The 27,306-nt window shown below is 39.4% G+C and overlaps 1 protein-coding gene across 3 annotated transcripts in view; it reads left to right on the forward strand.

The window, feature by feature from the left end:
• The window catches only part of LOC142097311 (uncharacterized), a 36,363-nt gene extending 9,740 nt beyond the window's left edge, over positions 1–26,623 (forward strand). The window contains exons 2-11 of one of the 3 annotated variants that reach the window (XM_075179041.1): positions 5,898–6,227; positions 9,123–9,419; positions 11,196–11,480; positions 12,583–12,693; positions 18,514–18,879; positions 19,693–19,998; positions 20,096–20,449; positions 21,794–22,087; positions 23,941–24,051; positions 25,955–26,623. In XM_075179041.1, coding sequence (XP_075035142.1) covers positions 5,898–6,227; positions 9,123–9,419; positions 11,196–11,480; positions 12,583–12,693; positions 18,514–18,879; positions 19,693–19,998; positions 20,096–20,449; positions 21,794–22,087; positions 23,941–24,051; positions 25,955–26,058 — 2,558 coding nt within the window. In that variant the 3' untranslated portion in view covers positions 26,059–26,623. Of the gene's footprint in view, positions 1–5,897; positions 6,228–9,122; positions 9,434–11,195; positions 11,481–12,582; positions 12,694–18,513; positions 18,880–19,692; positions 19,999–20,095; positions 20,450–21,793; positions 22,088–23,940; positions 24,052–25,954 lie in introns of all 3 variants that reach the window. The other 2 variants (XM_075179042.1, XM_075179043.1) reach the window with 2 other exon arrangements.
• The last annotated feature ends 683 nt before the right edge of the window (positions 26,624–27,306 follow it).

Here is a 27,306-nt window from a genome sequence, read left to right on the forward strand (position 1 = left end):
TTTACTACTAGGTGGCAGTATCGTATAGTGCTTCTTTGTCGGCTGAATTTACAAAGGTTGAAAAATTAGGTGCTGACCACCAGATGACAGAGAAGAATATTGATTACAAATAAATGTGATATTGAACTAAAGTTGAACAATGGCAATCGGGGGTTCGAGGAGGGAATCCCTGTGTCACCACAACTTAAGGCAGGAGGAGCGTTGGAGTGACAGCATCCCGATCCAGCGCCGCCAGTCACCGCGACCAAGAATCAAAGTGCCAGCATTCACAGCACGGCCAGTACCATGCGCTCGTCTGATGCCTGATCTCCACCTCCTCGCAGGTCACTGACAACAAACAGTGTGAGTATTTTAGAGTCCGATTGATGTTTTGGTGGATGTTCTTAAATGCTAGACCAGTTTTGACCACTTATCCCACCAAACTGTGTCAACTGTGAGAAATGTGGGTTTGGTGGGAAAACTTGCGCAGGGCCCCAATATCAGAGCCAGCCAGAGTAATTATGTGCCTCCGCAGACTCGACTTCCACAAAATAATGTTCCCTGATCTTTCATACCACTATGTTAACCGTCCTTGAATAAAATCTGGCACTTTAGGATAATGTGAGGAACGAGATGCAAGAGTCGGGCTCGGAGCTGCGTTAAGAAGCGACCATTCAAAATGCCCCGCCCACCGAAAATCCGCCACAGAGGGTTTTAAAAAAATACTTTATTTCTTTTTTTTTTTACATTACATACATAAATTAAGATGTTCTTAAAGAGTTATGTACATACACAATGCAGTCTCTCTAACTTGCCTACACATGTTCTTTGCTATTTAGTGGCACACATTTGTAGTTTTCAATACAAAGACTATGCCACGACAGTCATCACTGTCAATTGGCGGTTACATCTGTCCTGTTGCTGGTGCAAATAATACAGCTAGAAAAAACATACTTTCAAGATGCCCAGAGCTTGAATTGGCCACATCCGTGTTGGACTGTCCTGTGCATGCCCTAACTGTACACTGCCTTTATTCACCCCTTCCCACTCACGTTCGGCCCCTCAAGTCATAGGCAGCCGTAAGTGTCATTTTCTTTCGCAACATGAATTGCATACAATTGCGTTTTTTGGCATCAGTGCCGTTCTGGCGCAAGCTCAGAGTGAATTCACGCAAGATACGGCACACAAATAGACTTACGTCTGAAGATCAATCAGGCCGACGATGTCTAAGATTTCCTCTTTCTCTTATTCCTCATGTGCAAACAACATGCCTTAGGATGTGTACAAATGCTTTTAAGCCTAAAAGTTTCTGAAGATGACATAAAAATACCCGTACACCCTAAATCCCACATACTTAACATCCATGTTAGCAAACTCTCTCTTGGTTTTTGTCTCTACTTTGCTGCTAATGCATTCAACTATTCTATATTACATTAAAATGGCATGTTTCTTCTGCGATCTGTTGGGAAATTGAAAGTGCCTGGTAGCATTTTGTGACGTTTTGCCTGCATCTGTACCGATGTCCCCTGCTAGCTTGTTTTAAATTTTGCCTAGCGTGTCTAGATGCCACTGGATATACTGTGGGGGGATCGACAGGGCTGTAATTTTCACTTAGGTCCATTTCTACCCCTAAGTCTGAATCATCTAGCTAGGTCAATTCTAGGCGATAGGTGTCTGTGTCGTTGATTAGATGTATTGTTTTATTTTATTACTTAGAATAAGGGGTAATGTGTGAAAGTTAGAGGGCCGCCCATGCTGTCCCTGATATGTATCAGGTTGCCTATCACTGCTTTAAGCGCTGTTAAATGGCTTCAGCAAGTACACTGTACTTCCACAATAGTAGGTAAATGACTTGTTTATTTGTATCTTTACAGATCTCCTTATCTTATTTGATTCATGTGTATGTAAACATGAGATAGTTACCTGGCTGCAATTCTCTATGCATAATTTTCCATGTATAGATCATAAAATCTTGTTCTTCAAACATCTTCCCTGCATACTGTGATATACAGTGATACTGGTATATATACATTGAATATACTGTTTTTTAGCTGGTTTTACAAGCATTTGCTGTATTCAGTTTTAATGATTTTTCTTTGTAATGATAACATAAGCCTATTTCTTTGATTTGCTTAACTTCATGACACTCACGAAGGTCATTAACCTATATTTTACTACCTAATGACTCCTCTATGTTGACACCAGTATAACTTAACCATACCATAAAAATGTTCCTGTGTTTGCTCATTGTTTTTAACTTGCTACTAAAGGCTAATTGTCATGATCCAACACTCACCTGAGCCTGCGTGACATGTGTGTGAGAAAGGTTTAATAAAAAACAACCACCTGGTCTATGCCGCACATTAACTTTGCCTTTCCAATGATGCCACCACTAAGTTTTTTTGGGAAGAGCTGACACTCTTACTCAGGAACCCTTCAGTTCTCCCTTGAAGCTAATATATCACAATTTATTGCAACAGAGTTACCATAAACCAAATGATCTCCTCTGTTTCAACTATGTAACGTTCTAAAACCAAGCTAAGTCTGACACATGAATTTGTAAGAACACAGACACATGAACTTATTAAGTGTAATTTACTATGGCTACAGGTATCTACAGCCGCCTTGCACCGTGATGTCAGACTTAGAAAGTTTGTGTAAATGCAAATTAGATTTTTATGACCTCTTTTCAAACAACTTTCCAGTCAGGGTTTATTTACACTGACCTAACTTCTTACCAAAATGCCCTACAAAGATGATATTGCCTCCTCACCACAACAGGTCAAATGTTTCCCTTCATTTACATACCAGACATGACTCCTGTAAGTATGTCATTTGAGATAATATTACACATTAATAAAAAAATTACATACAAAATATTATTTTCCTCTGTCGCTATTTCCCTTCATTCAAACATTGCAGCTGCTCAGTCACACAGTTGAGATGTCCTGAGATATCACAGAGTCACCAAGATTGTGAGGGTTCTATTTATTGAATATCACTGAGGATATTGATATTACCTTAGAGAGATTTCAAGAGCTTTAGTTTTACGACCCCTGCCATAAGTTGGTATTGGGCACTCTTCTGCTAGGTGTCTGGAACTCTCTATTCATAAATACCTCATAGGTATTGCAGTCGAGTTTAGAAACTCAAAGTCAAAGAGGTGAAGTAATTTAGTTGCCCCCTACACGGTTTTAACAACTGGCTGGACACATCTGAGCCACACCAAGCTAATATTATGAATTAATTCACAAAGACGTATTTGCAGTTTTATATCACTAGTAAGTAGCTTGCATGTGACACAAATGATCAATGATTAATACAGCAGTATATTAAGAAATGTTACATGACATGAGTTTTAATTTCAAATGGATTGTGTGTAAAAATTGTAAAGCACCGTTTTTCCGTGATGTACATGGAGTGTAGCTACTTTCCGCTGTGTAAGCTTGACCAAGCTAAGTGGTCAGAAATTCCAGTGATTGCATGTGTATGTGGACAGGTGGTTCATGGTAATGTACAGCTACAAGTCTCCTTATCAGGATGTAGGCACACACCCTCTAATATCTATTGAGAACTTGTATGTACTGAGTTTGTTTTTTTTATCTAAAAGTAATGTCATGGATTTTGCATGTTAAACCCTTTAAGGTGTCTAACTTCGTATTTTGTGTACGCTTCAATGTTGTTAAAATTGTCCAAATGCAGCAGGACTTGTTAGCTTCAGATAAGAAAGAGGTAGATAGAGATGGGAATAGATCAGATTTAGACTTCACTATAAACCTTGCATTATACTTCATATGCTTTGCTATCCCAGTCTTGGAAGTAAAACAGTATATATAACAAAAGAGATATCTCTGTATTGTAATGTAACTTTGTTGGAGGTGATAAACAAGGCCCAGGTGTTCCAACAGCTCCAATAATTGATATTTAAAGTATGTTCTTATTGTTTTGCAACTTTGAGAAGTGTTTGATGAGTTTCCTGTAGTAGTTGCTGAACCCACCAGCTTCTGCATTGTCTCGAATCCTCTGCACACTGGCCAGTTGAACACAGCAAACACCCCTTTGGGCTCTATTTCCAAACTTTGGGCTGAAATGAGGTGGTCAAGGAAGCTGAACTTTGCTTGGTGGACGGAGCACTTCTATTCTGCCACAGAGATAGTGGACGGAGCACTTCTATTCTGCCACAGAGATAGTTGTCCAATAACCTTTGCAATACTTCTCTATCATGAGCAATGTGTTACTCCAGGGTGCTGGAGAAGATTAGTATGGCTTTCAGGTATATGATGACAGTGGTCTCGTATAGATCACTGGATAAAAAATGTATTGAGGCTTTAAAGTCCATCATTAAATAAGTCAAAGGGCATCACATGGTATTCGTAATGCCCATCCTTGGTGTTGTAGGCCATTTTCCACTCATCTTTCTTTCAGATCCAGATTAGGTTATATGCACCACAGAGATACAACTTCATAAATGTGGTCTCCTGGTGTAGTCTCTTAAAGAGGTCTGAGATGAGTAGGAAAGGGTAGCAGGTTTTCACTGTAATGTCATTCATACCCCAATAGTCAATCTGTGTGCTATGGTTCTATCCCTCTTACAAAGAAGACCACGCATGGCCTGGTGACTGGAATTCTGTGATGAAGACCATCTTGAGATTCTCCTGTGTATATGTAGGTACATGGCATCAGTCTCACTCAGAGAGTGTGTGCTTTTTGTCCCTTAGGGCATGGCGCTGGGTGAAAAAAAACGATTAGTTAGTCCCATTCCTTGTGTATTTTGTTGAAGACGTGGTAAAAGTCTTAAAATTCATTTAGTTTTGGTTGCAGAGGATCATATTGACTGGAAAAATCGCTCCTCATGGTCGCTGGTTGAGTAGGACTGGTGGTGTTGGCCAGTAGAACGCATATACCTTTGTATGTCTTGCTCCATGGTATAATCTGTTGCCCTCCAGACTACAGCAGAGTTGTGCATATAGAAACATGGGCATTGTAGGATTATGGGGCACTTAAGGGTGTTGATCTAATGAAGGGTGTTGATCTCTCAGTAATGGTTACTGGTACACATCAGTAGGGTATTTATTTGGCAATTTTTTGGCTAATTAAGTTGTCAAAATTCGGAATTGGTTGAATGGATATCTCTACCATAGTGACGTCAACCTTCTACATATATATTGTGAAAGCTGAGCAAATTAAGGGAGAAAACAAGAGAAATGATTAAGATCTATCGATTCATTGCTTTTAGAAAATTATCATCACACAGGTAGTCTTGTATTCCCGGAAGATGGTATTATTTTATGGGTGCTATATATATATATATATATATATATATATATATATATATATATATATATATATTTGCCAGTATTAAACATTACTCAAAGCTTGTTTTGTAGTAAATAACTTCACTGGACAAATTAGAGTATTAACAAGGTTATAGAAGATCACTCTATATTAGCATTGTCTTAAAGGCCAGATAATCATGTTGCACCTTTTGCCCACATTATTGGGTTAGCCATTTTGTTGGCTAAGCCAATTTTCACTCATGTCTTAGTGTCACTAGTTCCCGATAGGCTGAATATTGGTTCAGCACACAAAATGGCTGCTAACTGTGTGTATGCAAAGTGTGCACTTTAATAAACAAATGATATAACAATACTGATATACATTAATGCTGATAATTCATATTAGCTTTGAAGGAATTGTGAATTATTGCAAATATTTTTGTAATAGTTGTGACTTTATTTACTAAGGAAACAGTCCTCCATCCAACATACAAATGGGATATAAAGCGCTACGGAATATGTTGGCGTTATATAAATAAATGATGATGATGATGATGATATACTGAATGTTCTGTATGTTATGACTTGGACAACACTACTATTCTATTGCTAACTCTTTTAAAACTCTGGTGTCTCCATCAGGTTCTGGACTGGAGGTCACTGTTCCCTCTTCTCATATCGCTTTATTTCAGACTCGGACTCTTCTGCCTTGTACATTCACTGTGGATAATCCCTCTGTGAATCCCCAATTCTTGGCCATATTCTGGCACTTCGGAAACATAGAGCTGCTGAGATATGACAATAAGGAGAAGGTTTCCAGTCCCAGGGTGTCCATGGATGAGCAGGAGCTCAAACGGGGCAACGCCTCTCTGTCCATTCACAGTGTGACCATCTCTGACCAGGGGACGTACAAGTGTTTAGTGATTTACAGTCCAAACAGACAACACAAGGATATCCAGCTAAATATTCAAGGTAAGTACATAAAGTATTGAAAAAGGGTTCTTATCCTGTAAACTCTGACCTAGAAATGAGTCTAATTTTTATTTAGAGTTAATCCCAATGTAACCATCTTTGTTAAATATTAATTATAGTTTCAAAGCATTTTCTCCCAGTCCCTAATTTTCCAGCAGTAATTATTTGGCAAAAATTCTTGTAACTTAAAATAAATGTGTGACAGGATGGACCCCCTATGCCAACCTGTCTGTGTTGCTGGAGACTTGCCTTGCCACCACCTCCTTTCTTTATCCCAATTGCGCCCCTCTAAATGCAGTAGGAGGGGCTTCTGCTGCTGACACCACTGGGCTCCTTTGCGGCACCTAAAAACGCTTCCTTCTGGGTAACTCTCGCTGCTAATGTATCCCCTTGCTGGTACACCTGGCTGGTACACCTGACCTCTTGCCTTCAGATCACGGTTGCTGTGGATGGCTCACCCTGGCCTATCACACTGGCCAGAGCTCAGAACAGCCGGAAAATAGATTAGATTTTTCTAATCTGTAGGTCACAGGAATAGACAGTAGGGAAGTAGGCCTAAAAGCAGGATCTGGAAGCAGTGATGTTTTATTAGCTCAAGTAGCCCTTATAAGGACAGTTACATGCCAGTTTGTAGTACTAGCAATCTTTCTACAAGTTACAGATGGAATGATACATTACATGGTAAACAGCTCTTTATATACTCTTTCTGACACACATACTGGTAGGGGGTAAACCAGCACCCTTTTCCGACCAGGCACCAAAACGTCCGAGATATTACATTCAATGATTAACAATAGGATTTAATATGTTATCTAAACCAGAATTTTAAATGCAGTTTATACTTAACAAAATTTACACCAATCTGTGATTTCCTATCTCTCTCAGCTACAGGATGATAGTCTTAACGACCCCCTCGTGGGCTTTCAGGCTAAAAGAGGTCTTGGTCATTCACAAATGAAAAGGATCTAACTAGCATGAGATTTCCTGCCTTCAGACGTTACAAAACAGATCTCCTCCAACATATGGCTAAATCAATACATTCCCAATACCAAAAATTAGTACATTTCCAATGACATACAGGGCAGCCTGTGCCATTAATTTAAATAATTTTCTACAATAAGTTAATTCTTCGTGATCCAGGCACAAATGGGCTCCATGCTCTTGAAGCAGAGCTCTGCTCAAAGAAATGGAGAACTGATTTTAGCGCACGGAGGATGGATGGGAGCAGAACACAATCTGCATGGTTGTGATTGATCTCATTACCGTGCATGCACACCCACGTCTCCTCCTTGAGGCACGCCTCCTGGTACACAGCTGTGCAAAGTGACCAACAGGAGGCAAACAATGAGGAAAGGGTGTTAATGTCCCTACTCTTTTCTCATATATACCTTATTACATAGATCCCTAAGTAATTAAAAAGCAAATCTATTAATAATCCCACACTGACGCCTGGATCCTGAAGCTCACTCCCAGACCTAGGGGGCTCTTTATCAAGGCGGCAAATCACTATATAACAACATTTTATTGCCGTAATGAAAAACTATCCAGAGCTGCAAGAGGGTCTTATTGCTCCAAAGCACCCCCCCCCCCTTCCTGCTGTGCCACTGAGCATGCATGGGACTGGAGGGTCAGATTTGAGTTTTCAATTTACGGTTATTGAATAAAACAAAGTTAATGCAATACATAGTTTTTTGTTTTTTTTTAAAAGAAAGAAAATATTTTATATATAAAAGATATAATACAGCATATAAGGCGTTAGCATAATAGACATTGATGCGCAGCCACGACTTCAATGCTTGAAAAATTGGCTCCACCATACAAAAGCTTAACACGGGTTGAGTTATCACCAGCGATACCATGGTCATAGGAAAAAGAGAAAAGAAGCCTTTTCACTGGTAAAAACGCTTTACATCCTTTGAGAAATAAGCTTTTTTTTAATCTTAGCCCAGGCAAGAAAAAGTTTAAGAACTTCTTGTGTAAATGACCATCTTAAGGTAAGAAATAATAAAGGTTTAGCATGTAAAATAAACAGACAATTATTAATCAAATTGATCCTGGAAAAGGAGAAGCAAATAGATACAAATGCATCTATACTGAGAAGTTGCATCCAGAAGATTGTAACATAAGATATCCATAATCAACTTTAATATTATTCTTTATTAATTGCTTTATCCAGATTCTGGAATGTGTTAATTATCATGTAGTCCATTGGAAAGATGGTATGACATTTTGTGCTGATAAAAATAATTCATAATAATGACGACAATGGAGAGAACATGACCTTATATTCATAATTGTTCTCATACTCCTGACTCCAGATAAACAATGCTTCTCTATTAGTACTTAATTCATATGCACATATGTAATATATAAGTGGTGAAAATACAAAAAGTATCCTGTGCATAGATAATCATAAGAATCTCTCAATATCATAAATTCACCAATGTCATATGAAAGAGCCAGTGCAGTTCATCCTACAAAGCTGTCATAAACCATCTAATAATTCAATCTGTGGAATCAATTATCTGTACAAAACACTTGTGAGTAAATCTAATACTACAATTAGTAACCAGATAGAACTATGTCTGAATGACAAAAAGACCACAACAAATAGGGCGGAATCTGGACAATTCGTTCCTCCTCGTCATCTCCCGTTACCCCTAGAGCATCACATGATGTCCTGTTGTGGGTATGAGCAGACAAATTTTCCCCAGACAGAACACAGCGAGAACTAAAGACCGCTACCTCTGAGCTTGTGCAAAATTCTACTCCTTTCCCATGTAGCCATTGTTACCTGGGGCAATTCGAACAGCCAGTGTAGCACTAAATATCAGGGGTATTACTAGAATTATGTTGGTTTGATTCATCTTAGTTTCTTATTCCTCTCTCTTCCAGCGGTTCCAGCCTTGAAGATACATAAAAAGGTTCTTCGTAAGGATGAGAAAAATCTGGTTCATTGTTCTATCACAGATTTTTTCCCAAAAGATATTACAGTGAGGTGGCTCAGGAATGGTCAGGATCTGGGATCAGCATCGGAGAAGTTCCAGATGAATGCAGATGGGACCTATAATGTGAACAGCTCAGTGACTATCTCCCCCATTGAGGCCACGGACAATCCTGTCATTACTTGTCAGGTGGAACATGAGTCTCTCCTCGATCCTCTCCAAGATGCCTTCAGAGTGGAGTATGGAGGTGAGTACAGAATAGTGGAGCTTTTCTGGTTGAGAACTAGACTTTCTTATTAGTGCCTGTATCCTGTTTATGGGGGCATAAGCAACTGCAGCCTACAGATGCCAATATATTTAAATGTGTCTTATCACCCACATTTGTTATATAATCTTTTTATATCTTTCATAGCAAACATAGGTACCAGCTCTGTGGGTCCTTGAGCATCTCCAATATCCCTATCCATTTCTATGACCCCTCATCGTTTTAAAAAGTTGGCTCCGATGATAGCTAATATGATGATACAATATAAACATTTGGAATGCAACATGTAGAATTCAAATACAAATCCTGATAAATGAGATTATGTGAATCCTGAACCAAATATAAACTGTGATTTATAGATAGCAATATAAACAAGTCGGTTTATTCCTGCGCGATGAGACCAAATGCAGCCCTTCACTTTATAGTACTCAATCCCCAATGAGTACTCAAATAACAATATATACACAACAAGTTTAAGGGGAAGACGGCGCTATTGGTGAATAAACTATAGTCCTTCAAACATATATAGTCCATATATTAGTTCATCCAATGTCCTGAATTCCAAAATATATAGGCAAGATCTTCTATGGTGTTTCCAATCCGTTTATATTCCTCCCATGAATATATATATAAAAGAAAACAGAATACAAACATAGTGCAACCTGTTGGTCAAGTATGGTATTAAGTGATATCCAATTTAGTGCCTGTGCACTGATCAAAGATACATTAGCACCACGTGATATAAAAATTCCTCTTAACCCCTCAGGGGTATGCGCTTACAAGAAAAGATAGACTTCAAAGCATGTAAATCAATCACAACTTTCCTGTTAGATCACCATTCCAGCGCAAAGTTCCACTCCGCCATGGTTAGAACGTCCTCCTTCTTTCAAACGAGCGTGGTAGCTGATATTTCTTTGTAAGCTGTGTCCCGGGTTTAAACTCCTATAATCCCCGCTTCGTGGAAGAAAGAAGACTTCAATAAAGGGAATCCCCGCTGTGGGCGTCTGATGTCACTCACCCCCGTCAGGCAACGCGTTTCGATTGTAAATCTTTATCAAGGCGTACAATCAAAACGCGTTGGCTTACGGGGGTGAGTGACGCCAGACGCCCACAGTGGGGATTTCCGCTGCATTTGCTGTAGCACACAAATATTGGATAATTTTATCTTCACACTGCAATTTAGAGTTGAGTTAGGACACGACCCCTCTCAGCTCTAAATCTGTCTGCACATTTTAAATTTGCCTCCTTTCCCCTGTAGCCCAACATGATGCAAATTTGCTCCTTTTATCTGCTTTTCTGCCTAACTTTAAATGAGGCCCTCCGTCTCTGCACAATAAAATTACAGGAGATTAAAATTCAACTGTCAGAAATGTAAGGTTTTACCTGAATCTGGTGGATTCCAAAAACCTTTTGAATTTGAATTCCAAATTGAAGACTAGAAATGGAGCGTCCATAATCAAAACAGGCAAAAATATGATTTTCTGGTTCATTTCATAAAATCATACCATTTAGTTGCAAAACACACAAAACATCAGAATAATTTTACAACACAGTTTTATAAACGGGAATCTCAAGTGAATATTTCCTGCAAAAGTGACTGGATGATGACAATTGTTATTACTACTAATTATATGCATGGCAATTTAAAGGTACAAATCCTGCCCCAGCTTATAGACTATGCTCTACATCGCCATCTGCTGGACTAGAATGTATTGTTGCAGCATTTTTTTTTAAAAATGATCTTGCATCTCTCCCCAGCGGCTCCCAGTGTGCAAGTCACATCTTCAAAGACCCCCGATGGTGAGGAACAGATATACATGTGTGAAGCGAGGGGGTATTTCCCTGAAACTGTGGAAATAAACTGGTTGTTGGATGGGAAAAGAACTGATCCTCCCAGAGGAAGTGACAAAAGTCTTTTTAATAAAGAGATTTATTACCGAATTCTTCTTGACAAGGACAAGCGCCCAAAGCAAATCTCTTGTGAGGTCCAACATGAGACATTATACAGTCCTATCACGGAGACACTAGAGGTCCAAGAAAACAGTAAGTAAAGCAATATAATCACCACTTATGTTATTATCTGCTCATCTGCATTGTTCTACGCATTATCATCAACATCAACATTTATTTATACAGTCAAGTCCATAAATATTGGGACATCGACACAATTCTCATATTTTGGGCTCTATACACCACCACAATGGATTTGAAATGAAACTCATTCATCGCATCACTGCGCATCTGTTGTTCTTATTATTTTGCATATTTGACATCGTGCATTTATCATTGTTGTGCATCATTTTATATTGCATCATATTTCCTATTGTCACAACCAGGTTAATTCGACCCACTTCTGGGTTACACTGCAACAAAACAGACTCTCCTACTGATACCAGTATTTGAGTGCATCTGGACCATCCAGACTATGTAAATTTAGGGGACTGGTTAGCCCCCATCCTGACTGCAGCTCATACTTTATTTGTTATTTGTCCAGTGCATCCTTCCTCCTCTCTTTTGTAGTTCAGTTATAGCAAGACATGCTCTTAGAGACACTGATGGAAACTTCTGGGTATGATCTTCAGCGGGAGCAGCAGATTCGTTTTTGTAATGCAGCAATTCATCTCCCCTCCAACTGCATCAATGGAGAGGTCAAAGAGAAAAAAAATTGCAATGTACATCCATTTTAGTTTTTACAATGGGGTCTGTATAATGTAGTTGGCAATGATATATGTGTAAAATGCACTTGGTGAACAATAAGTCACCTTTACACAAATAAAAAAACATATTTTGCAGTCATAAATTACCTTTGGGGTCTTCATAGCCCCATGCACATTACTCAGTAGCCCATGAGGTAGCCAGCCTCTGCTGACTACCATGATTTTGGAGTGACATAAAGATTCTCCAACCACAACCTCCTGAAGGCAATAAAAGAGGGTGACCCCTAGGGCTAGATTTACTAAATTGCGGGTTTGCAAAAGTGGAGATGTTGCTGTGGTGGAACTAAAAGTACCAGCATGCTCTGCCGGCCTTTGAATGGTGGGGCATGCTGAGATTTGTAGTACCACCACAGTTGGAGAACCACAGTTTGAATCACCCAGAATAGAGTGAAGCATATATAACACTACATCTCTCTTTGTACCTGCAGATGACTGTAAGAGGTCCTGTCACTTTGGTCTCACGGCCGTCCTCCTGGTATTACTGATACTGGCGTGTGGAATCTTAGCGGCTGCCTGGTATTTCATCACAAAGAAGAAATGTGAGATGATTATATTTTAATATTATATGTACTTTGTAATACTAAACTTTCATTTTACAGGAGTAATTCAGTACAAAATAATATAGAAACATAAATTATCTACATTGTGGAAACTTTCTTACCATTTTAGGAAAAATTTCAGCAACAAAACATTTCAAGCACATATTTCAGCAAATGAAAGACATTGTAAATAAAACAATATTAATCCTGAGCTTTAGTTAAAGCATTTGGAACAGTTATGTTAGAAGACAGCAGCTACTAGAACACTTGAAGAAGAATCATAAAAAGTACTAAATATCATTACAGCGCTAAACAAGTTTGAAGTCTGTCTTCAAACCCCACTTACTGCATCTTCTACTTGTCCGTGCTTGAAAACAAAAAGTGTATTGTCCTATACATCTAAAAACATAAAAACATTAATGAACTTAAAAACAAATTCTATTGGCCTCAACTGATTATATCCATCTTACCCCTGATCATTTGTTTTTAGGTTTGTATAGTATTTGATCTTTTTAGTGTTATAGTAGTTAAAACTTAACTTTTGGGGTATATTATGGAATGGTGATAATCCACTTCTGATTGTGGTATTTACAATCTCCCACTTCAGGTTTCTGGAGCAGTGACAATACATATAAACTTTAATAACATTGGTGATATGAGATTATTGTTGTGCAACTTACACATTTTTGGAGCCGCACATGGTCTAATATTGCTATGTGGCGCCAAAGTTAGCGACTTGCTTGAGAATGTTCCAACTAATCGCTTTCGTCCTGCCTGTAAAACTGGCCAGCAGATGTTGGACCTATAAGTGCTGTCATATGCCAAAAACATACCGTTGGTCACAGAGCCGTAACTTAGAATTCTAGCGCCTGGGGTGAGAAAGACAAATGCTGCCCCCCTAGCCCTCAATTTTAACCAAGTTAACCTAAAATATTTCTACATTGCGCCCCCCTTCAGCGTTGCCCTGGTCGCCGCTGTCGCACAGCCCTAGTTACGGTCTTGGTTGGTCAAACTGCAGAACAGCTAGGTGTGTGTAATTTTGTCAGCTGATCCTGTCATTTAGCATTGAGGAGAGCAGCACCAACTAACTAAGCTATGCCACAATGGTTGCCCTATCTTAGATGAGCGGGAAAATTGTAAGTTAACTACCTTCAGATCATAGTTGTCTACTTTCCCAGAATGTCCAAGAGACACCTGGAATAGGGGGAAACCTCCTGGAATCCAGAGAGAGGAAGCAATTCTCCCAGAGTGCGATTTCCTGCTACAAAGTGTGTGAATGAATCATCAGGCCCTGCCCACTACAGTAAATCATACTTGCCAACTCTCCCTGAATGTCAGGGAGACTCCCTGAAATATGAGTGATCTCTCTCACTCCCTGAAGAGTCTGGCATTCTCCCGGATGCTGGGCCAGTACAAGACGTGGTTGGCTTCGCCATCTGTGGCATGATGACACAGTTCAGAAATTGTGTCCTATGTCCATTTCTATGGAGGTGGCCATTTTCATGGAGACCAAGATTTAATCAAAGACTGACAGGTAAGACAACATGACTTCATGTAAAAGACACTTCAGTCTCTAGAGATTCATTAGCTGCTTTTCTTTATCGCATAGTTGCCTAATCTCCCGGAATGTCCGGGAGACTCACGCATTTCTGGGAGACCTCCCGGGAGAGCAGGGCAACCTCCTGGTTCTCGCCCCGGCAATAGGTAAGTCACCCCCTGTTGTAATTGGCCAAAATTGTGACAATCATTTAGGGGCGGGGCCAAAAAGATGTGATTCGTCAAGCACCGTCCCCACATGCCCACCTCCCCCAGGATCTCCCTGAAGCCAACGAGGAAAAATTGGTAAGTATGCAGTAAACACTATGGGCCTGATTCATTAAAGAAAGTAAATAAAAAATTTTTTATTAACTTTGCACCATGGCAAAACCATGTTGCATTGGAGGGGGAGGCAAATTTAAAATGTGATGGCAGATTTATAGTTGGGGTAGAGCATGTTCTGTAGATCAACTTAAATTTTCAGTGTACAAAGTGTTATCAAGCATTTGTGAAAAAACAGTCAGTATTTATCTTATGTGCAAAATAATAATCTAATTTGCACCCCTTGCATTGTAATATGGTTTTGTCCAGGAGAAAACTTACTCCTTTTTTTCCCTTACTTTCCATATTTAATTAGACCCTATATATATATATATATATATATATATATATATATATATATATATAGTGTGTATATGTATTTGACAACACCTTTTAATTATTGAATTGAGGTGTTTCAATCAGACCTGTTGCCAGAGGCATAGTAAATCAAGTACCTAGCCATGCAGTCTGCATTTGCAAACATTTGTGATACAATATGGGTCGTTCTGAAGAGCTCAGTGACTTCAGGCTGGGTACTGTGATAGGATGCCACCTTTACAATAAGACGGTTCATAAAATTTCATCCCTGCTGGATATTCCACGGTCAACTGTAAGTGATATTATTAGGAAGTGGACGCGTTTAGGAACAACAGCAACTCAGCTATAATGCGGAAGACCACGTAAATTCACAGAGCGGGGTCAACAACTGCTAAGACGCATGATGCGTAAAAGTTGCCAACGTTCTGCTGATTCCATAGCTGAAGAGTTCCGAACTTCCACTGGTATTAACATAAGCATAAAAACTGTGTGGTGGGAGCTTAATGGATTGGGTTATCATGGCCAAACAGCTGCATGCAGCCTCACATCACCAAGACCAATGGCAAGCGTCAGATGGAGTGGGGTACAGCACACCGACACTGTGGAGCAGTGGAAACGTGTTCTGTGGAGTGATGAATCACACGTCTCTGTTTGGCAGTCGGATGGGCGAGTCTGGGTTTGGTGGATGCCAGGAGAATGTTACCTGCCTGACTACATTACGCCAACTGTGAAGTTTGGTGGAGGACGGATAAAGGTATGGAGTTGTCTTTTAGGGTTTGGGCTAGGCCCCTAATCTCCAGTGAAGGGCAATCTTAATGCTTCAGCATATCAAGTCATTTTGGACAATGCTATGCTTCCAACTTTGTGGTAACAGTTTGGGGAAGGCCCTTTTCTATTCCAACATGACTGTGCCCCAGTGCACAAAGCAAGGACTACAAAGACATGGTTTGATGAGTTTGGTTTGGAAGAACTTGACTGGTCCGCACAGAGCCCTGACCTCAACCCCATTGAACACCTTTGCGATGAACTGGATCGGAGATTGTGAGCCAGGCCTTCTCCTCCATCAGTGCTTGACCTCATAAATGCTCTATAGAATGAATGGGCACAATTTCCCACAAAAACACTCCAACACCTTCTGGAAAGCCTTCCAAGAAGAGTGGAAGCTGTTATCACTGCAAAAGGGGGACCAACTCTGTATTAAAGTATATGTATCTGAATGCAATGTCATTACAGTCGCTGATGGTGTAATGGCCAAGTGTCCTAATACTTTTGTCCATATTGTGTGTGTATGTATATATATATATATATATATATATATATATATATATATATGTATACACACACACCTCTATATTTGCAGGAAAATCAAATAAATAAATGTGTTAAAAAATAGAAGACCTACAAATAACATCCTAAGATATATAAAACACTGCAAGAGCTTATCTGAACTAAATATATCTGAGCTAAGGCTTTTGTTAAGGAGGATCCTCTTTTTTGAAACCGACTTAAAACCCTCAACTGCAACCTGAAAGCACGGTCAGTATGTGAATAGCAGCACTCTGTTCCTCCCCCGCCAGCCCCCTACTCTACAGTGAGGAGGTTATATACTTACACTATAATAAAGACATTTTTCTGAGTACAGTACCTGCTGTCTGCAAGTCCACAGAGAGGCATTGCAGGGATGCTTTTCCTGCATGACTGATAACAGGGAAATAATATGGTATATGTTAAGGTTACATACACTGTCAAATGTTTTCACTCCTCTCATAGGATGGGAAGTTTATATACTGTACTAGCTGAAGTACCCCGGCATTGCCCGGTTTTAAATCTTCAAGTTATTAAGTTACCAATGAGTTGGATGTAACTGTCAATATTTGAAAAATAGGAGATGGGTATTGGGCTGCTCTCTTATCCAATTTGCAAGAGCTGCAATAGCCGCGGGTATCCTCCCTCATAGATTTCTGATTAGTACATTATTGGTTATGCGCTCATTGACTAATCACTACGGTGTGATTGTGTTTTCTTCATGTTAATAAAGGTGCTAATTGAGTCTGTGAAATATAGCAATATTAACCTCGTTTAGAATAAACAGAATCAGATGATGTCAATAACATGGGGTTAATATAGGGGTTATATATTAAAATCAAATGCATCCCTGCAATGCCTCTCTGTGGACTTACAGACAGCAGGTACTGTACTCAGGAAAATGTCTTTATTAATAAATAATCTGATTCTGTTTATTCTAAACAAGGTTAATATTCATATATTTCTCAAGCTCAATTAGCACCTTTATTAACAGGAAAAAAACACAATCACACCATAGTGATTAGTCAAAGAGCGCATAACCAATATTGTATTCAAATTTTTTTTAAGAAAAATTAGCAGCACTTCCAATACACCCATGGGGTGGATGCCCAGTGTCATTTGTTTATATATTAAATGTCATCCAAATCCATCCAGTGGAAGGCCCAGAACAGGCTCCCTAGATCAAAGTTCTGACCAGCATACACCAAGAGGAGGTCCTACCGGGACCTCAATCCCCTAGTATGTCTTCTGGGATCCAATGTTACCAGACTGTGAAGTTTTCATCCAAATCCATCCGGTGGAAGACTTAGAACAGGCTCCCTGGTCAAAGTTCTGCCCAGCGTACACCAAGAGGAGGTCCTACCAGGACCTCAATCCCCTAGTATGTCTTCTGGGATCCAATGTTACCAGACTGTGAAGTTTTCATCCAAATCCATCCGGTGAAAGACTTAGAACAGGCTCCCTGGTCAAAGTTCTGCCCAGCGTACACAAAAGGAATTCCAACTGGGACCCTAAGGCCCCTAAAACCTGGCCAGGATCGAACTAGACCACCTCACATTGATTTTATTCCAATCAGTGTCCAAATGCAGGCTCAGAATAGGCTCCCAAGGTCAAAGTTCTGCCCAGCGTACACCAGCGGGAGGTCCGACTGGGAATCTAACCCCCTGAAACCTGGGCAGGATCCAACTAAACCACCTTGCATTGGTTTCATCCCAATCGGTGCAGGGGTGTCCGAATGCTGTCTCAGAGGGACCCTTACCCCTTAAAATCTGGGTAGAATCCAACTAGCCACCTTGCATTAGTTTCATCCCAATCGGTTCTAGGGTGTCCGAATGCAGGTTCAGAACAGGTTCTCCGGGTCAAAGCTCTTCCCAGCGTACACCAATGGGAGGTCCGACCGGGACCCTAATCCCCCCTAAAACCTGGCAAAGATCCAACTGGACCATCTTGCATTGGTTTCATCCCAATTGGTGCAGGGGTGTCCGAATGCATAATCGGACAGACATACAGACTAATGATTTTTATATATAAGAAATAGTTATGAATGCCTCTTTTTAGGAGGGGTCTATGTGTATTTAACATTTAGCAGCTATCTAACACATCTATTCACTGGACTTCTCTGTAAATTTTTCTTTATCTGTAAGAGCCTAGAGAGCAATAGCGAGAGAGCGAGTATCCAGTGATGATAGATCTGAAGTATTACTGAAATGTGCTCCGTAACCTAAATGTATTTTTTTTTGTTATTATCCTGACACTTATATATAGTTTTATTCTGGAAGAATCACTTGTTTCTATCCTCGGGCTATGTAACTGTGAATTTTCTCTTTTTTTTTTTTAAAGATTTTCAGAAGTTCCAGGTGAGTCAGATCCACAGGGAGCCGATTAAGAGTGATGATGAGAAGGTGACCCTGTACTGTGTGGCTTCCAACTGCACAATGAACGTGGTGGTGACCTGGACGGTCAAAGTTGGAGAGAATGTCACGATATTAGAAGCTCAGACAAATAAGGATGAAGAAAGTGCTGCGTTACTCTGCAGTGATTACACTGTGAGGACAGACCTGGAGCAGTCAGACAACCTGTACAATGTCATCACTGCCCTGAGATTTAAACCTGATATAAATAAAAACAAAGACAGGGAGGTGATGTGTAACTTCCTCTGTGATGGGAGAAACAAGGAGAGGAGATTTACATACAAATTGACTCTGAGTAAGAAAAGTGATTGTGTTATGTGATGTTTGTTGTAAAGGTTCTATAGCTCACCCCGGGTGAGTCCATTACCTAATGTCTGCCGGCAAAGAGGATATAACATATACATGTTTCACTGCTGAATATACCTTTTGGTTTTCATGGAAGGTACAGCACAAAAATGACTGGGCCTCATCCTTAGAATGCCTTCCATCTAAAATATATTCCCAAAATAAAAGTATTATACTCCTATTCTACTTTAAAATAAAAATAAGTAAATTGAGAGTGCCACATTTCCTGGGAGTTATTGCTTTGCTTTGTGTTTTTTTGCTATTATCCATATTGATTACTGGAGTTATCCTGTGATTTGCTCATATACACTTCTCACCAGACATGTGTGCAGCATTTTATGGTGTGAAAGTAACCCACATCCTAAGATTGTAGTTGTAGATTGAATATCTACATGGGCAGAAGGCAGCTCATCCTGACAGGTTTTCAGGAAATTATATTGAAATAATTAAAAACTGCAAACTGAATTGGAGATGCAGTTGGGTAAAATATATCTGTGGAAATGGGTGGAGTTGTAATTGATTTATTTTACTCCAATATAAAGTGCTACTTTCCGGTTACAATTTATTTTTTGTTTGGTTGCTTATTAATGTCCATTAACATAGACATAAGTAATTCACGTTTCAAACTCTTGTGTGCGTCGTTCATTACAGGATGAGTAAAATGCAGATAGGAAGCAGCTAAAATCCCTGTTTCCCTTTAGAATAGATACAGATTATATCTGATTCAAGCAAAGAATAAACTATTATAAATTTTTATTTGCAGAAAAGCCAGAGATGTCAGCCCCTATAAAGCTGTCTCTGTCTGACTCCGGGGATGTCCTGTGTTCTGTGACTCTGGAGACGTTTTATCCCAGAAATATCCAGATAAAATGGAGCTGTGGAGTTGGACATTACAAGGAGCTGGATACAGCTAAGAACAACATTATACATAATTCTGACCAAACGTGTAATGCTGTAAGTGAGTGTAGAGTCCCCGGACATCTCTTCAAGGATCCAGGATTCAGGGTACGTGTGACGTGGAGCCACCAATCTATGGATGAGACTGAGCACCGGGAAGTGTCTGCAGCAGGTAACATCAGTGTAATCCTTGTTAGCTTATTTTATTCTTTCTATAAAAATAAATTCATTGATGAAATTTTATCCCATTAAACCTTTGTGTGTTACAGACTTTCCTTGTCCCTCAGTGATGGATGAAATCATAATACCCCCATTATTACTACACGGTACAGAGGCCAAACTGCAGTGTAGGATCTCTGGGTATTTCCCTGGTGATCTGGATGTGAAGTGGATCAGGAGAGAAGCTGGAAAGCAGGAATTGTATGAAGTGTCTCCCAGTGATAAATACAAGATCCCAGTAATGGAGGTCACACAACAGTCTGATAAGACTTACACCTGCACAGCCAGTCTGATTGTATCTGTGTCAGTACTAACAGATCATGGGGCAGAATTCATCTGCCGGGTGACACACCCCACTCTGGTGACACCGCTGAAGAAGAGGACGGGAGAGCTCAGTGTCACAGGTGAGCCTGAGGTGAATAATGTAACACATAATTTGCAGGTCTGTATTTACATTTTCTGGACATTATATTACACTGTAACATAGTTGATGAGGTTGAAAAAAGACACCAGTCCATCAAGTTCAACCCATGGTGGATCTCCTGCGATCCCTCACTTATATTTGAAATTGATCCAGATGAAGCAGCTGCTAATCTTTTTCAATCGGGAACAATCCCTCCAGACCCAATATTGCAGTCCTATTTCTCCCTGGATCCACTACTATCCTTCATTTTAATTAACGGTCATATCCCTGGATATACTATTCTGCTAAATATTTGTATAACCCTTTCTTGAACATATCAATTGAATCTGCCATCACAACCTTCCCTGGCAGTGAATTCCATATCTTGACTGCCCTTACTGTAAAGAACCCCTTCCATTGCTGGTTGTAAAACTTCCTCTCCACTAACCTTAGGGGGTGACCGCGTGTCCTGTGTATAGTCCTTGGGGTAAAAAGTCCCCATGAAAGTTCTCTGTATTGACCCTTAATGTATTTGTACATAGTAATCATATCTCCCCTTAGACGCCTCTTTTCTAAAGTAAACATGCCTAAACCGGCTAACCTTTCCTCATAACTTAATGACTCCATACCCTTTATCAGTTTTGCCGCCCTTCTCTGAACCCTTTCTAGTTCCAAAATATCTTTTTTATAGAGTGGTGCCCAGAACTGTACTGCATATTCAAGATGAAGTATAACCTGTGATTTATATAGTGGCAAAATTATACCTTCTTCCTTTGCATCTATACCCCTGTTTATGCATGCCAATACCAATGCATGTCAATATTAAAACATTAGTTATTAGTTATATATCATAATCACCCCCTTCCTTGTTTCCCCCAAGTGATACATGCAGTAACTGGCCTATGCATGAACACTTTGATCCCTACATATGATTAGCTACTTTTATTAATGGTGTAATCTGCTTTCAGACATCACCTGCTATGTAGCCAGCCCCCTTGTAGCCCTTTGGTGAGGGTTTCCCACTCCTCCCCATTGTTACCTACATTCACGTCCCGGCATGTAGCGTGTAACAGGAGGCAGAGAAGAGACACAGACCAAAGTCCTAATGCAGGTAACATGGAAGGACTACATCTTGGGAAATTGAAAAAACAATGGGGGTTATCCAAAAGTGCACTACCCCTTTTCCCCACTAGATTATTTAATCAGCAGTCTAGGTTGTGGGTAAAGATTATTCTTGGTTAGATAATACAGATACTAGTTGTGTTGGACCTGGGTAATCTGGGACATAATGTACCTATAGTCTATCCTTGTGTTGCTGGTTTCAGGTTTTTTAATATATTTTCAGGAATCCCGACAGTGAATGTTACACATCTCAATAACCATCCAAGAGCGGAAATTTTACATTTCTTCCCAAAAGATATTACAGTAATGTGGAGTCGAAGTAAAAGTAATAAGTATGAGACATATGAGGGAAAAAAGGTTGAAAATGAATTCCAAAAAAATGATGATGATGATGATGGCACCTACATATGTATCAGTGACCTTTCTGTGAAGACTCATAAAAATAAATCTTATAAAGTCACTGTGGAACATGAGACACTGAAGCGTCCAATTGAGAAGATCATCGTACGTGAGAAAGGTAGATAAACATTTCCTAACTTTCTGCTCACTTACAATGACATTTTCATATAAAGGGTTGGAGTTGGCATAATATAAAACAGCTACAAAAAACGTTATTAAGTCATATAACATATAATATAATATAATATAAAACAGCTACAAAAAACATTATTAAGTCATATAACATATAGTCATATAACATATAATATCACATATGTGACAATATCAGATCTACATTTGAGATAAAATAAGGGTAGATATTTTGTTATTCACAGAGATGCTCCCACTGATGGACACTACAGTCAGCTTAATCTAGAGAGGAAATAGCTGATTACAAGATGATGATGATACATTGATGTTATAGACGACAAAAGTTTACCTCACTGTACATTAAGGGGATCATGTTACATGTTACATACATGGTCATGACACAAAAATTAAAGGTGTCCCTACCCAAATAAGCTTAACATCTAACATAACTTTTACACATATATTTGTAAATTATGTAATATATATTTTCCATTTAAATATGCTGTTCCAGATCTCAGATGAACAGATCAATCACCTATTGTTACCTTTCAGTTCAATATAAATGTATGCACTACATTGTAGCTCGCCTGCCTTATAAAAGTGATTGTACTGTTTCTGCCCTTACACATGTGTAGATATCTGTAATATTTAGCTCCCATTGAAACTTATACAAGCAAAGCTGAGCAATAAATATATACAAGTCGGCCTGAGTATATACAGATATGGATGACTAGCACATAATTAATCCATAAAGATTAATCAATGTATTTTGTAAACCTATCAGAAAGAGTGTACAAGCAAAGAAAGTCATCGAAAGATGGAAAAACCCCTATAAAGGGGATGCCCACAATGGATATGAGTTTACAAAAGTTCCCATTTTCCCTGACTTTAAGAACAACCAACATTACAGGAATACAGGATAACAAACATTTCTCTCCTGCTAAGGTCAACATAAGTCCACTGATGTGAAAATATATGGATCATATGTAATACTCCTGAGGAGTCTGTTAGCAATAGAATTGTGATATTTTAAGCACAATTGAGACTATTTATGTGTTTTTTTTACTTTTGTATTTTCTCCCAAAATATTGCTGTTTAACCTTAATTTATGATTTTTAATAATGCCCGATAGTAAGTTGACTTACTTACATATTTAGTGTATCCTACCTCAGAGTACTAACTGTACCACAGCCAAATTTTTGCACTCCTAATATGGGGGCTGTAAGAAGAAGCGTATGTGTAAGTATCCTCTCTTGCAGTGCCTCCTCCTTTATCATAAAGTCACTGCACTCATAATATATTGACTGCAGGAGGAAGTTCACAGTGATACAAATACTTCAGTCAGTCACTATGTGAGGAGAGTGATTACGTACGGTGGGACCAAAGAGGTACAAGGAAGGGAGAGTATCCTCCTCCACCTCACTGTCCGTCACTGCGCTTCTTATCTAGTGGCTGAAGGAGAAAGCACACAGTGGCACATTTAGTGCAGTCATTATTTGAGGAGCGGGATGACCTACTGTGGGAGAAATTTATAAAAGGGAGGAAGTGTAAGTGTTCTCCTTCACAATGCTTCCACTGTCATCCGCTGCGCCCCTAATATAGTGGCTGCAGGAGAAAGCGCGCACAGATATGTACCATAACACACTTCCCTGGGCAGCCACTGCATGTGAAGTGGTGAGAGCACCCAGGACCTAAGGAAGGTGTGGGAGATGTGCAAGAGCTACAGGCAATAACCTTGTCTATGCCGCCCCTAGATATGTGTCCAGACTCACACCTTCATTTGTCTTGTATTTAGAATATAGACTATTTAAATATTACTCTATGACTTTTACTTTCATCCAGATAAATTATACTTAAAAGACAATGAAAATAGAACAACTTTGTTGCCTGAGACTCTTCACCAGAAGGAAATTTCTAATAGCAATGTGGGAAAGCAAGTCTCTACAGAAGACGGTAAGGTCCACCTTTATTAAATATAATGAGTTGGGTAACTGACGGTGGGATAAAATGAGGTACAAAGCAGGGATAGTAGGTGCCTCCCACATAGTACCTCCTCTACTATCTATGTCAGTCACCCCACTGCTAATACAGGGCCTACAGGAGGAAGCACATTAGGATATGATGTACCATGGCACACTTTCTCTTGTAGTGATTGTATGGGAAAGTGGCGAATGCTACCAAGCACTAAGGAAGTAGGAGGAGGTATTTAAGGGCTGAGAGTTGTAGAAAGGATTGTGTCTGTCTTTCCCTTAGAATCGTGCCCCATGAGGCTAAGTCCACACTTTAATTCGCTTTCCTGAAAACCCCTGACCAAAAGAAAAGCTCTAATTCTCATGTGTGAAATTTGTGAACACACTGTGGATAATTTTAAAAGGGCAAAATGTCAGTTCTGCGCTGCAAATACTGTTTTGGACATAGTGTCCACCATGATATGCTCAAATTATTAACATATATTTCCACTAGGGTGCATGTGTTTAAACAACAAAATATATTTGCAGAGAAGTAGGGATCCATCCTAAGTATTTGTCAACCAAGAATGACCAAGCGTCTGTGGGTTTAATTTTGGATTTTGACAGAGTAATGAATAATGCCGAATGGCTACCGCATGGTTCAGTAGCTTGCATGGCCCTGCCTAGGGAAGGACCTTGCCTCTGAGAAAGGGAACCATGACATCAGCAAACAGGTCAAATTTTTCAGACGTGGGGCACCAGTGCTTTTACTGCTTGAGCTTTAAGAAGAGGCAACAATATCCCATGTCCCTACCTAAGTAAAGTAATCAGACATCCACCCATTCACATAGACCCTGCTTTACAAGAACAGAACCAACAGCACAAACATTCTGTGTAGAATCTAAACCCTGTAAAGTGGACCATGAATTGTCTAAGGATACCAGGGGCTAGATTTACTAAACTGCGGGTTTGAAAAAGTGGAGATGTTGCCTATAGCAACCAATCAGAGTCTAGTTATCATTTATGTAGTACATTCTACAAAATGACAACTAGAATCTGATTGGTTGCTATAGGCAACATCTCCACTTTTTCAAACCCACAGTTTAGTAAATATACCCCCAGGACTCTGCTCCCAATATCATCATGTAAAGAACCAAGTTAGTGTACATGCGTCTGTTAATTGAGGTCGTCGTGGGGTGACATAAATCCGGACTAATAATGATGCATAATAGAAGAATAATTTTGTTTAAACAGGTACTGAGTATCATTGCAAACAGCTTGATATCAGTCTAATAAAGGTAGAAGATAGGGTGGTAGGATCCAGCCAGGATCCCTTCGATTTGGTGGGGACTTTTTATACAATAGGCAGTATATGTTTAATTTTAGGTTATTTACATGAAAAGGAAGTATGTGGATTAAGGTCCTTGACATCCTGATGCCTGATGAGAAGAGAGCGCAGCCGGTCTCTTAAATGGGAGGACAGCAATGTTCTTGTATAACTTCCAGATCTCCACCCAACACTCATTTCTGTGGAATTGTTTTTTAATTTGCCAATGTTGATGCTGACATTAACACTAATAGCATAATATTAACAGGTTGGTTTAGGAAGAATGTTTGCCATTTTAGATGTAATTGGGCACAAATCACAGCTTATATGGGCAGAAAACAATCCTTGTTCTCAGTAAACGTCAGAATGTAAATGGTGAGATATTGATCGGTGCTGCTGATAGTAGGGTTGAAGAATGATTCCTTTCTAAGTATGTGAAATACCTGTAGTGTCGCACTAGTAACCAGTCACAGGGCAGATATTATAATAAATGTATGGTCTCCCCATGGAAAAGTGATTTAGAAGGAATGTTGGGAAGTCTATTAATTCTTGTACCGTATCTGTCTTCTTTATATTATAGATCTGGAGCCCAACAGGACAGTGGATGATTCACCTACATCGTTAGATAATAAGGATGGGGGAAACACATGGAAAAAATTTAAGAAAAGCTTAAAATTAAAGTAGTATTGTTAAGGATTATCGGATGGTCTGTGCTCTCACTTCTTGTGGAACATGTTTAACACTGAAGAACACTCACTTTAAACTGTTTCAAAGCAGCTACTGATCATACATGTTAGTTTGCTGTTTGAATTAGAGAGAAAGCAGCGTGATATTTTAGATTCCTTAATAAGTCATCCATCCCATAAGTCATCCATCACAAAAGTCATCCATGAGATAAGGACAAGGTTGAATTTACATAATGGGATCTTTAGATCAGTGATGGGTAACCTGATACACAACAAGGGCCGCAGGTGCGACCCTCCATCCTTCAGAAGGGTCACACATTACCCTTCATTTCAGCAATAAAAAAGCATCCCCAAAATGACTCCAGCATCCCCCATCACTCTCACCTGACCCCACATGTCACTTAGGCCCCCAACTTGTTCCAAAATCCCCCCACATGCCCTTAGACCCATACTTGCCCCCACTCATCAAGAGTACCAGTGATCACCCAAAACTAATCTAGTAATCTAATTACACTATTTAAATCATTAATTAAATACATTTTACTAATGGCAGCTTTAAAATGTCTTACCTGCAGGCCAGAGTCTGTAGGGAGATTGTGAGATGCAGACTACATTGTTCTTACTTCTCCTGTGATTGGATGAGCTGCGTGACCTCATTCGTGTTGTGCAGAGGAGGTCTCATAATACGTAATATTATATTATATATATATATATATATATATATTATTATTATAATAATATTATAAATTATTATATATTATTATAATATCATTATATATAATTATTAATATTATAATAATATTATAATTATAATTATTATTATTATTAATATATTATATATATTATATACGTAATAGTCATAATACGGAAACATCTGCTATCATTCAGCCTTCTTTTCTGACTTATGACATAAAGCAGAGAATAAGTCAGAGTGGGGGAATAGTCCTGGGGGCCGCACATGAAGACTCTCTGGGCCACTGGCAGCCCACCGGGCACTTGTTGCTGTTGCCCATAACTTTTGCAGATGCATAACCTTTGGTGCAATATACCCAGCCCCCTCCCCTAGACACATTTTACATAGAAACTATGTAGCTTTGCCAGTCCTGTCACAGAGCAGAGTACAACCGTAAGTATTCTATACAAGTCATCCCGTATTTGAGTCCCTATTGTTTCCTGAGAGTTTTATATAGACAGAGTTGCATGCCATTATTTTTAAATCAATCCAACTCATGAACGTGTGTTTAGA

This window comes from Mixophyes fleayi, chromosome 7, assembly GCF_038048845.1.
Source record: "Mixophyes fleayi isolate aMixFle1 chromosome 7, aMixFle1.hap1, whole genome shotgun sequence".
NCBI lineage: Eukaryota > Metazoa > Chordata > Amphibia > Anura > Limnodynastidae > Mixophyes > Mixophyes fleayi.